The 13,094-nt window shown below is 31.4% G+C and overlaps 2 protein-coding genes across 3 annotated transcripts; one reads left to right on the top strand and one right to left on the bottom strand.

The window, feature by feature from the left end:
- Positions 1–339: 339 nt before the first annotated feature.
- Pp2A-29B (Protein phosphatase PP2A regulatory subunit A) lies at positions 340–4,817 on the bottom strand. Of its 2 annotated transcripts, none has more exons than XM_018503707.1 (10): positions 4,478–4,817; positions 3,881–4,072; positions 2,666–2,885; positions 2,388–2,548; positions 2,150–2,305; positions 1,788–2,059; positions 1,520–1,714; positions 1,206–1,449; positions 874–1,117; positions 340–652 (listed from the first exon to the last, which is right to left on the bottom strand). In XM_018503707.1, the coding sequence occupies exons 1-10, from the start codon at positions 4,559–4,561 to the stop codon at positions 648–650; spliced, it is 1,773 nt and encodes a 590-aa protein (XP_018359209.1). In that variant the 5' UTR covers positions 4,562–4,817; the 3' UTR covers positions 340–647. The 2 variants fall into 2 exon arrangements, with proteins under 2 accessions (XP_018359209.1, XP_018359210.1); XM_018503708.1 differs by having other exon boundaries at positions 340–657.
- A 5,437-nt stretch (positions 4,818–10,254) lies between these two features.
- On the top strand, positions 10,255–12,767 carry LOC108758730 (ornithine decarboxylase 2). The gene is made up of 7 exons (XM_018503811.1): positions 10,255–10,488; positions 10,730–10,806; positions 11,245–11,417; positions 11,530–11,830; positions 11,915–12,154; positions 12,261–12,469; positions 12,647–12,767. Exons 1-7 carry the CDS (start codon positions 10,305–10,307, stop codon positions 12,744–12,746), a joined length of 1,284 nt encoding a protein of 427 aa, XP_018359313.1. The 5' UTR covers positions 10,255–10,304; the 3' UTR covers positions 12,747–12,767.
- Positions 12,768–13,094: the final 327 nt, after the last annotated feature.

A 13,094-nucleotide genomic window follows, 5' to 3' on the forward strand; every position in this document is an offset into this window, starting at 1 on the left:
CGAATAAAATCTAGAAATGTTTATGCTAAGTAATAAATGTCTTCATAATATCAATATGTTTATGAGTATTAAGTTTTACAAATATATATCGAAAACGTATTAAACAACATAGTAATAAGCTGTGATAATATGTAATATAAGATGTTCATATATTAATGGCTATATAATAAAATAAATTATAACACAAAATTAAGTCTTGTTTCTTTGAACATATAACACATAACGCATTAAATGTCTTAGTAAATATGTATTAATTATTAAACATGAAATTATTAGAAATGTTGGAAAAGCGGATATGTAACTGGGGGGTATTTTATTTGTAGGAATAATTCACAGATATTTTTTTATTATCGTTATATTTTTTAAGACAATTACTTAAATATGTATGAGAAATACATGTTACCAATTAAATCAAATATTGTACTCGTTACTGTAATTATAGATATACAAATACAACAACTTAAAATACGGTTTTAATATAATCTACTAATCATAGAATTTGTATATCTCCTCGTCAAAGTTTGCTTTGACTGTGCATAATATTACCTGTTGCCATGTATTGGTAAGTGAAATATTGTGTGGCATTTTCTCTTCTTTGAATTTAAGTTGAATATTATTGGATAAGTGATAAATGCAATGTGTGTTGTTCAACCTACGCTGAAACATTACCATAATATATTAAGGCTAAATATAATTAGAAAATCGAAAAAAATAGGATATTCTAAAGTAAATTTCTACTGACTTTTTATAACAAGCAAGCTAAAAACATGTATACATATATGTTCAGACATATCGATTTACATATTCATTATATCTTAATAAAAAAAAATATAAAATATATTTTTTCTATAATATAATTAGCGATATGGTTACCTGCAATTCCAGCAATTGCTTCTGAAGCAAAGTATTTCACATCTACGTCGCTGTCGGTATTGAGTTTATCGAGGATAGGTTTTACTTGAGTTTGAACTGCTGAGGGTTCGAGGAAAGGTCCAATTCGCTGTAGAGTCTTAGCAACATTAAATCTTACATTTGCAACATTATCAGTAGCCATTGTTAATACAGTTGGGAGCATCACCTTTGTCGTTATTTCTGGACCACACACTTCAGCCAAAACCTATTACAAAAATTATATAGATTCACATATTAGAATAAATACTATTATTATTACTGCCGTTTTAAAGTCACAGCATAATACAGCTTACATTGATGCAAAATAAGCATGTCATTCTATGAAGATAATTCTGATCCCTGGACATAGCCAAGACTTTAGGTATCACTGTATTCTGTGCCCAATCCGGTCCAAATTTCTCTACAAGTTTTTTCAGATTTAACGTAGCTGCTTCCCGAATTGCGTAAACATGATCCACCAACCAAGTCATGCACAGAGAATTTAATTTCTCATCAAAGAATTCTACACCAAGTTGTCCGGCTAACAATGGCATATACCTGAAATTTAAGCTCATGAGCACAAATGCATTTTTTTCAACTTAATTTAAATAAAGACAAATATAGTTACTCGATAATAGCTAGTCGCACACGCCATTTAGAATCTTCGGCTAATTCTACGATGGCAGGAAGGAGAGATTGTGAGAGCTGTTGTATGCCAATAACTTCGTTAACACATTCTAGATTACTAATGATATTGAGTCGTACTTCGGGACATTCATCTCTGAGTTGGGATAGGAATAGCGGTAATAGATGTTCGATTGTGCTGCAAAAATGTTAAATGATTATCAATTGATTGTTATGCTTTACAATATTGCATTAAAATTATTTGTTCTTACTTGTGCTTGCCGAGTATGGGACTTAATCCCATAATTACGCTTGCCAAAGCTGATTTTACATGCTGGTTAGGATCTGCTACAAGTTCTTTAACAATGGGCAATATATTTGTCATTATTATAAATTCCTGATTAACTTGATCAATATTCTGACAGAAATCGCGAACTTTATCAGCAGCTGCTGCCCGCACTTCTGCTTCGATATCTTTCAATAATACTTGAAATGCTGGCACAAGATCTGTTTTTGTTATTTCGGGGCCAACAGCCTTTTGAAGCTACAGAAAGAAATTTAGATAGTATTTTTGATAGAATGAAATTTTCTTAAAATAAATCATACTTAAGTCTTAATAAATAACAATACACACATCTGTGAATTTATCTGCCACCATATAACGAACCCGCCATGATTGATCGCTAGCGCACTGTCGAAGCGTAGGCATAACTAATTGTTCAACATCCTCTTGTTGTAACAATGCTGCAATACTAACACAAGCTTCGACAGCTAAAAGACGAACTGAATCCTGTAAAATTATGAGTTATTGTGTATAATAATCTGACTAATACATAGATTTATAAAGTTTCACCGTTTTGATATATACTTACTTGTTCGTCCTGAGCAAGTATGACAAACATGGGTATTAAATCAGATTTGAGGTACTCGATTTCCACAACTTTTGCAAATTCACCTAATTTGGAAGCAGCTGATCGTCGCGCCATGGGAGTATCATCTTGGCACAAGCTGCGAAAGTGATTTCGCAATTCCGCTGTAACATTCAAGTTTGTAAAATGTTAGGCTTATCTCTCTCTCTCTCTCTCTCTCTCATTTTAAGTTAAAATACTTAAAAGATATCTCAAAAAGTACAAGATTACTATATAATAACCTTTAATAGCTGGGCTCACTCTTGGATAGCAAACGCTGAACAAGCCACATGCCGATGTTCTTGACGTGAACCAATCCCCTGAAGCCAAGCGTTGTACCAACGGAACAAAGTGTTCCTCTAAATCTGCAGGACTGTGCTGACTTGCGATATTTCTTAAAGATTCCACAGCTTTGTCACGGACCACAGTTTCTTCCACGGTAGCCAAAGATTCCAGTGGTGGCTGTATCATTGTAAATATGAAATTTACAATATTTATTTCTTCAAAGCTATTGAAACTGATCTTAGAGTGATATTCATAGCTTGATCTTATATTTAAGATGGTTTTAAGTACTCTAGGATGACATGTTCAAAGTGAAATCTTGTAAAAAGATTCCCTAAGAATTCTCGAATTTTTCAGGTATTTTTGTTCAAAATTCCAGGTGAGATTAGAGATTTTTTAATGCAATTTTGAATTAAATTGAAATGCAAGTAACGCAAATAAACCAATGAAAATGAACAGAAAACAGGATTTCTATCCATGAGACTACATCTATTATTTCCTACAATTGGAGTAGCAAAACCTAGGATAGTATAGCTCACTATACAAAATGGTATCAACTACTCTATTCTGCTAAGTATTATTATCTACTATTACCTTAATTTTTTAAATAAAAACTCGCGAAACACACAAGAATGTACATGAATGTATGTAAACATGTATACCATACTTTTATTGACCAATCATAAGAAAGAATTTTATGAATTGAACAATCAAAGAATACTTCAATGCATTTATAATAACAAGTGAATATTCTAAAGAAATTATATTTTCAGAAAAAAACATAATTTTAATTTAAAAGTAAAATTCCAAAAAAAATTCCATGAAAATCCCTGATTTTCAAGAGTAAAAAAAATCTCAGGAAAATTTCAAATTTTCTAAATTCTTCTAGATAGTAAACACGCTAATGTGATTTCACATGAAAGTTGACTTGTAATCGGTGATCTTAATACTACTTAAAATATTCTTAGATACAAGAATATTTTATATAATACATGGGGGCAACCATAGGTAACGTTTTCGAATTCAGCCTTAATATAACGTTGAATATAAATTAAATAAAAATCTTTGTAAGCTTCATATGAAATATATCTTAATTGGCACGTAGTACAAGATTGAATTATAAATAGTACCCTTAGACCTGTGTAATTATTATCTAAAATGGATTTGTCATGTACCAATAGACAATGCACGAATTCTGGTCCACCGACAAGAGGAGTAAACGTGCCAAGCTGTTCGGCCAACGCAAGGAGAACTTCATCTTCGTCGTAGATTGTCTCCGTTAAAAATGGTATTAGCTCGCTCCGTGTTCGTTCGACGCCTAGCGCCAGTGCAATGGTTGATAACTTCTTGATGGAATTCAGACGTAACTATAATGTTTGTAATGCACATCACAATCATAAAAGCAGCAATAAAAGTTATAGTTCCATTTATGCTAAATATGTGAAATTTTAGCTCCAACTGGATTTCTGTTTTCCACAATAAAGTTCTAACACTTGTGATTTATATTAGATCTGTTCTTTTTCGAAGAAATATAATTTGTTTTGTTCCAAATTATTGCAACAGTGTACCAGTTTAAAATATTCTTCGGAAAAAAACAAACCTATTATCACGTGTAATATTATCTTCGAGATATACATTCTACAAACTTTAAAATCAGCCTCTGTTTGTGTAAAGTATTCTCTTCGGCAATCGGATACTTAACAGTGAAAAAGAGAGAACTTGTAGGAGGAAATGCAAAGCTCATTTGCCGCAATTATTGTCAAGGCGATTACCTGGACATCCTCGTTTTTTAACTCGTCGATCAGAACCGCGATGGGATACAGGCTGTCGTCCGTGTTGGAGTCACTCGCTGCCATTTTGCTGCCAAATCACACTGGCGATTTCGATAATACTCGTGGAGATTCTTCGTACCGCGTTCGATGCGTCTATGTTGATCCTCGCGTGTTTCGGCAATACAAATTGGACAACGTTATCGGACAGTCGGACACACGCGTAATTACAGCATAATTGCGGGACGCCGTCAGTAATTTGAGAGCTCACTCGAAATCCACCTCGCGATTCGCCATTCGCGACCCCATGCGACTTCGTGAATCACTGACGACAGTGATGACTCGCGCCGCCATCAGATGGCAACTCTTTGTGCTTTTCTATCGCGTGTGTATGTAAGTATGGATATGTACTTACAGTACCTGCACTCAGACGCATCACAGATGATCACAGATTGAAGGTAAATTTTCACGAGCTGCTCTAACCGGCTATTTTAGCGACAAAAAGGATCACGTGATCAAAATGGACATTTGATATTCGTCAATTTTGACCACGTGATTCTTTTTGTCGCTGAACCAGCCGGTTTGAGCAGCCCGTGAAAATTTACCTTGAGACGTATGATGCAAGAATACGGCATGCGTATGAATAACAAAAATATAACAGAATGAATTATGAATAAAATAAAATAAAAAGTAATACAATACAATTATATATTATATTAATATAAATATTAATACAGGACACAGCGCACTTTATCCTATGGGATGTCCAACGGACATCATTTTGGGATATCGTGTGGATATAATCTTGTAATATCCGTGGATGGTTTCTCAATTATCCAATGGATATCCAGGGGATATACAGCATGTATGAAATGACATCCGTAAGATATCCAAGGAACTCCATGAAATATCACAAGTATGTATGCGTGTGTATATTTGTGGTTATTATCTCAAATAAAAGGGAAATGTTTTAAGATACCATATATTATGAAAGCGAGAAATATGTAATTATTATTATAATGAAATAAAAGATTCATTTAAAATAATATATATGTCACATCTTTGTAATTTATATATTATTCTCAGGCTGCTTTCAGAAATGTTATCCGAGTGCTTCGGTGTATCGTTTTATCTTTGTTGTTCGCCTAGTGTTAAACGAGGATAAAATGATACATGGGGGCAATCGTGGGTAATGTTTTCGAATTCAGCCTTAATATATATAACGTTTAATATAAATTAAATAAATGTTTTAAGAGATACCATATATTATGGAAGCGAGAAATGTATAATTATTGTTCCATCATTATATATAATAAAATAAAAAAGATTAATTTGAAATAATATATATATTTCACATCTTTGTAATTTATATATTCTTAGGCTGTTTTCAGAAATGTTACCCGAGTGCCTCGGTGTATCGTTTTGTCCTTGTTGTTCGCCTAGTGTTAAACAAGGATAAAATGATACACGGGACCGCGGGTAATGTTTTCGAATTCAACCTTAATGTAACGTTTAATATAAATTAAATAAAAATCTTTGTAAGCTTCATATGAGATATATCTTAATTGGCACGCAGTACATCGTATCGGTTGTGTCCAAAGTAACATATAATATTCTTTACTTCTAATCTTAAAATATTTTGACACTCTCCAACTGCAAACCTTTGTTGTATTCTAGGCATTCTTAGGACGTTTCTTGAAGAACTGTATTGTGTAATGGAAGGATTTGAATATGATAGGATATCTTAAGATAATTATCTAGGATATCTTATGATATCTTATACGATATTTTACAATATTTTCTTTGGACATCTCGGATGGGATATCCGTGGGATCGTTTTGTCAATATGGCATAATTCAGGATAAAGTGTGCTATGTGGGAGGGGTATATATTGTATATACATATATCCAAAAATCTAAGAAACACAAAAGACAACAGAACAAAGAATTAACAAAAGTCAATAAAAGTCAACAACTAATCAAATTACGAACTTTATTTTGATTCTTAATGTCAATAAACAAATAATTCGTTAATTAATGCGAAAAATGCAAAATGATAGAGGACTTTTCTACTTAGTTCAGCACATTTTGCCTTTATGCGAGTTTTTTCGTTAATTGTCAAACACCCTGATGTGTATATATGTATATAATATACTATATATATATATATATACATACAAGGCGTTTGGAAAAAAATGATTGCAAAATGGTAAAGGATTTTTCTTCTCGGTTTAGTTCATTCTTCCTCTATGCGAAAGATTTATCATTATTTTCCAAATACCCCCTGTATATATACATATAAATATATGTATAATAATTAATATTAGAAACTTATATACATATATATGGAAAATATATGCGTATGAATATAATGTATGATTTATGAATATATGTATGAATATATTCTTTTATATCATACGCGGACACAGAATTCGCAGGAAGCGTATACGAGATTGCAGCTGCACATGACGTCATACAACTGCGTAAATAGTCCTGTCATTTTTACACGGATAGCAATAAAGTTAGCATTTAACGAAATGAAAATTAAATAATACTTCATTTTTTTTAAGAAATTGAACACACACACATAAAAATTCTCTATTTTTTATTGTACTCTTTTATATACAAATTACTGTTTTATGTACAAATTAAAACTAGGAAATTTTAATAGATTTAACTAATTTTCCAGAGTTGACGGTGTGTGTGGGTTTGTTGATCCACTCAATTATATTATAAATCTTGTTCTTTATCAAAAACGTCAAACAGTTCAATTTTCTTTATATATTTTAAATTATTATTATTAAATTATATTTATTTATAGCATTAATTCTTTTTTAACAAGTTATTTTAGATTCTTGAAATTAATTAATGCTTTTAATAAACATAAATTAATTAAATGGGTTTTATATACCGTCAGTAATTGTATTACAAAGTCAAGTTTTGGAGAGTTAAGTAATTGCATGACCTGTCGTTTTTGTTGAATAAATTGCTTAAAAAAATATATATATCATACAGTGAATGAATTACCAAACCTTTAAATTTTTATACGAAATATATGGAAAGTATAGTGTTGTTGAAATATTAAAAAATTTTGCTAGATATTAATTTGAAAATAATTTTGTTAAACTGTTAAAATAATTAGAGATGCTTAGCATGGTGATCAAGCAATATATTGCAATTATTTTAAACGTTCTAACAATCATCTTAAGAGTCCTACATAATTATTTTAATCGTCTAATTAAAATTATTTTCAGATCTATATTTAAATATTTCAGTAAAATCATTCTCTTTCTGTGTTTGTTATATTGATCTTATGTCGTTATACACAATTGGGTGCTTTTCATTTGGCGACACAAGCATTGTTCTGTCTTTTGTTACATCCCGACAAAATTCTCTCTTTCGTTATTATAAGTATATGATTCATACCTTAATTTTATTTTATCTCTAGGTTAATATTCCATCATAGTCTTGATATTTCGTCCCTATTTTATCTTTACTTCGAAACCAAAAATTCCGTTTCTCTTTTATAGGGGGGTATATCTTTTCCCTTATTTAAACATTCAAACCAACAGATAGATCACGTTATGTACTTTTATGCGTCACACAGATTATCTACTCTAAAGAATGTATAAGAATATTCCACGATCTTTTTTTAAAAGAAGTACTTTTATTAAATAATAAATAAAAGCGTATATTAACAATCTATTAGTGATAATGTATGTTACATTTGTGTTTAATAATTAAGCAATTTATAACAAAATAGAAATCTTTCTGAATGCGAGGACGAATATCTTTTTCTTCCTTTTTTCTTTTTTCTTCTAATAAAATTAAACTAATTTTAGATATATAATTTAGAATGTAATAGATTCGCCTCGCATAAGGATGTTAGTTAAGGAAAACCGAATTTTTATTGTAAAATTAAAACTCTCAACTATTAAGACTAAACCTATAGAGTGGGGAGTAGGGCTTACGCGGAGCCGTGCTACCTTATCTTAAGGAACCAAGCGCGAGTATAGGTTCTACCAAATTTTGAGGAGTGTTGATTGGTCCTGAAAGGACACTCCCACATTCATTTCCAAAATATAAAAGGAGCTCTCAAAAGCAGTCGAGATGTAGTTAATTCTATTCTTCCATTCAGTTCAGTTAATTCTTTTAAGTTCAGCTCGACACAGTCAATTCAGTTTAGTATTTCATTTCATTCTTACATACAGTTTTGGTCAGAAATTAACTTGATCAAGGTAAGAACTATCCTCGCGCTTCCTCAGAAATATACTCCATATTTTCCTTTTTATTGTTCTGTTTTACTCTTATATTTTTCTTTTATTATTAAACGAAAATATTATATACATCAAATCACTGAAACCTAAATCTCTGCTCTGCATCTCACTTTATTACACATATTCAAGTACATATATACGAGTATCCGAGGGATTGTTGCGACTGTCGTTGCCAATAGCGTGGCCACTTTATTACTCATGAGAGTCTTGACTCATGAAATGTCAAGAAAGATAGAACGACGATAGTGTCGACTTGTGTCAGTGAATGGAACGCGCCTTGTGTGTATGTGCGTATGTGCGCGCGCGTGCACACATAACTACACTCTTGGAAGTTCGGATACCTGCTTCATTAATTTTGTCAAATGATCATGTAAAAAATTCACACATTATAAAATAGAGAGAGAGAGAGAGAGAGAGAGAGAGAGAGAGAGAGAGAGCAATAGTATTATTTTTAAAATATATTTTAGATTATTTGTAAACATACTAACAATTGCAAAAGTTTTATAAATTATTTTTAATTTTATACACCAAAATATATTATATTATCATTATTTCGTAGAACATTGATAGTATAATCGGTAAATTTAAAAAATTCGCTTTTGACATATAGAATTAAAAATAATTTATAAAGCTTTTATTAGTCTATCCCCATCTATGGGTATTTAAATCCCCACATCTATGGATATTTAAAAAATAATACAATTGCTATTTTATAAAGTCTTAATTTTTTACATGATCATTCGATAAAATTTATGCGAGTATTCGAACGGTAGTGTACATATATGTATACCTTGGAAAAAATGTTATATGTATGGACATATTTTATACATAACTGTATATAATTGTATATAAAATATGTCAATTTTATATATAATTATATATAAAACATTTTTTCTCCCGGATAGAAGAGTGTTACTAATGTAATAATAACAACATGTGTTTTAATAATATTAATTATATGTATTTTAAATATTTAAGCATTTAAGCAAGTGTTATAAAAATTACAAAATAAAAAGCTAAATATAGCGCACGCAAAATGCTTATCATATCTAAAAGAAGTACGTTCTTTATAATGAGTGAAGACATTGATTCTCAAGTTTCCAAGAAGGGTCAATGTACCATCGGGGGATTCCTCTGTTCTTCTCCCAGAATAGCATCTCTTTCGTTTCTATAGATAGAAATAAGCTTTCTCCTTACTCAATACAATTTTTATATCCGCAACATACAAGTATATGCAAATCATATAATTTTTCACACACATAAGGCCGTTTACCTGTTTGACGGGCATCAGAATATGGATTCTTTTTATTATTATTTGCGTCATATTACGTAAAGAGGGATCCCACCAACAGAGAGGGACGTTCATTAACTTTCAACGAATCTTATCGTTGAACAAATGCTAGATGGACTGTAATCGTATATTCAAGCAATGCTTATCACAATATCTCGGATTGCTTATAAGTAGTCAAGCAGTGACACTTACTTGGGCAGACACTTTCCATTACTTTGTTACTCCCGGTTCGTCCCAATACTTGAGATCCAAGATTGCAGACCATGTCTCCTGACAATTTGAACGAAATTAACGTCTTTGACGACGCAGCAGATAATATGGACGTTATTAAGACTATAATAGACAGAAGAAATCAGGAAGACGGTTTCTACATTGTGGATATTGGTGATATCATTAACAAACACCGCGAATGGATTACTAAAATTCCGAGGGTTACCCCACACTACGGTACGTTAGCTTTAAGGACCCCCTCTCTATAAAGTCCATTCTACAATTGCGTAAGCAATTTGTATAAGTGGATGTAGTTTTAAGAATTAACCAATCACAGTTGAATATGTGAGGAAAATATTTGACTGTGATTGGTGAATTTTTACAACTACAACCATTTACAATATAGAATGGGCTTAACGTCGTTTAAATTTATATTGAAAAAATTCAGATTTCTCACCTTCCTCTAAATTGATTTCAGCGGTTAAATGTAATCCGGATCCGAATGTAATCAAGATATTGGCAGCTTTAAATACCGGCTTTGATTGCGCGTCCGAGGTAAATCATCTCACCTTTAGTCGCGATTATATTCTTCAATATTTTAAACATTAATGTCTGTATTTATATCTTACTTTTATACGATAAATGCACGAATTCGTTTTGAAAGTTCTGCAGTATATACACATACTAAATGCAATTATCGATAAAAGTGAGATATGAATATTGTGAATACGGATATAAAACTTTTATTTCTATGTACATTACTGATTTAGTTATGAAATTTTTGCGTTAAAAATGCTTTAAAATAAATATAACTTAATTGTTATTTTTCGCACCAAATCTCTTTTTTTTTCAATTAATTTTCATTAAATTAAATTTAAAAACTAACCATAAATAAATTCTTGTGATTTTTTTACATGACGTCTTCCTTTACTTATCAAATCGTGGAGCAGAATAAGTTTAATTTTAACACGTGTACGTAATATGTCGAAATAGCAAGAAATCAGGGAAGTGATGCAATACGGCGTGCAAGCCAACCGGATCATATTCGCGAATCCATACAAATGCCCATCTCACATCAAGTACGCCAAGAAAATGAACGTCGAACAGATAACCGCCGACAGTGAATTGGAGCTTTTGAAGATAAAGGATCTTTATCCTGAGGCCAAGTGAGTGTGCGAAATCGCTGTGCTTACTATTCACCATTGTAGCTACGATCGACATCCTATTGCTTTTCTTTTAACCTTCCAATAGTAGTACAATAATCTCGTGATTTAATAGAATAGTAATACGCATACGATGCGACGCGAAAAATTCGGATTGCAATCTCGGATTGAAGTTTGGCTGCGAACCGGACGAGGATGCTGTGCGATTGATACAACTTACGGTGAACCTCGGTCTTACTTTGCACGGCTTTAGTTTTCACGTCGGTAGTCCGTGCGTGGAACTAAACGCGTACAGCAGAGGCATCGGTATATGTAAACGATTGATCGCGATCGCCAAATCGATGGGCTGCCAGGATGTACAATTGATCGACATCGGTGGTGGTTTCCCCGGTCAAAATGGAATGGATATCGACAAGGTATATACACTTTGTATATACGTCTTAATTTTTTTCTATTTTGTAGACAAAATAATTTTTTAATTTATTTTTAAATCCCTTCAGCTCGCCAATATTGTCAACGATGCAATTCAAGATCTCGATCCCAGTATAAGAGTTATTAGCGAACCCGGAAGATACTATGTTGAATCGGCATTTACTTTAGCCTCGTTCTTACATTCCAAAAAAATCGTTCATAAAAACGGCAAATTTATGAGAATGTATTACGCAAATATCGGAACGTACAATTCGTTTCTGGATGAATTAATTTGCCCGAATGCTAAAGTCCTGCGAATTCTTTTTGAAGTATATAATTATAAATATTATGTGACTTATTGAATATTATCATTAAATATCATGTATGCAAAATTTATTTTGTTGATGTAATGTAATTTATTATTAATTTGTATAGCCGGCGAGCGATGAGAAATTTCTTTCGACTTTGTGGGGACCAACTTGCGATTCGTTTGATGCAATTGCTAAAGATATATTATTGCCAGAACTTCACATCGGCGATTGGTTAGTTTGGGAAAACATAGGTGCTTATTCTTTATGTCTGTGCACCACATTCAATGGATTTCCAATTCCAAAAGTCATACCGTTTATTAGGAAAACTCAGTGGTCAGTACTAATTTATTAAATTCTTTCTTTCTCACACACGTATATAATCTTATTTAGTTCACATTTTTTAATATAGAGATTACTTAAACAAGATGTTTAAACATTTCTGTAAATTATTCTAAAACACTGTTTAATCTAATTTTATTTAATATCTGAATGAAACATTAATTTTTTCAGGGAAAATTTAATGACGGAGATCAAACTGATGCAAAGATCTATGGAATTCATAGAGTGGTCCAAGTCAGTGGAAAGAGAGCATTACATTGAAAACCGCTGACAAAATAAATTAATAGTTAAAATAAAATTTAAATAGATACTTAAGTTTTTTATCAATAACATTTAATTTTTTAATAATTTTTAATAATTATTACTCATTATCTCAATATCTATTATATAATCGCTTTCATCATACGGATGTAAATATACTAGTAATTATGGATGTTGCGATTTTATAATGTAATATCTAATATTGTACATGTTTAATTATTCTTTATAATTTTACATTTATAATATGAAAGCCAGATTCTTGTCTTGTTGTTATCTTATCGAGACTCGGACCAGCGATCTTGCAAATAGTTAGGCATGTCTATGTAATCTTCGTCTTTTTATATGTATATAATTATAA

Source organism: Trachymyrmex cornetzi, unplaced genomic scaffold (genome assembly GCF_001594075.2).
Source record: "Trachymyrmex cornetzi isolate Tcor2-1 unplaced genomic scaffold, Tcor1.1 scaffold16, whole genome shotgun sequence".
Taxonomy (NCBI): Eukaryota; Metazoa; Arthropoda; class Insecta; order Hymenoptera; family Formicidae; genus Trachymyrmex; species Trachymyrmex cornetzi.

What these genes read in the sequence shown, in the direction of transcription:
- Pp2A-29B (XM_018503707.1), bottom strand. Translation starts at nt 4,561, where the DNA reads ATGGCAGCGAGTGACTCCAACACGGACGACAGCCTGTATCCCATCGCG. An exon ending in CCCATACTCGGCAAGCACAA is followed by an intron (nt 1,715 to 1,787) that starts GTAAGAACAAAT and finishes ACATTTTTGCAG; the next exon opens with CACAATCGAACATCTATTAC. An exon ending in CATGCTTATTTTGCATCAAT is followed by an intron (nt 1,118 to 1,205) that starts GTAAGCTGTATT and finishes TTTTTGTAATAG; the next exon opens with GTTTTGGCTGAAGTGTGTGG.
- LOC108758730 (XM_018503811.1), top strand. Translation starts at nt 10,305, where the DNA reads ATGTCTCCTGACAATTTGAACGAAATTAACGTCTTTGACGACGCAGCA. An exon ending in ATGGAATGGATATCGACAAG is followed by an intron (nt 11,831 to 11,914) that starts GTATATACACTT and finishes AAATCCCTTCAG; the next exon opens with CTCGCCAATATTGTCAACGA. An exon ending in TCCTGCGAATTCTTTTTGAA is followed by an intron (nt 12,155 to 12,260) that starts GTATATAATTAT and finishes TAATTTGTATAG; the next exon opens with CCGGCGAGCGATGAGAAATT.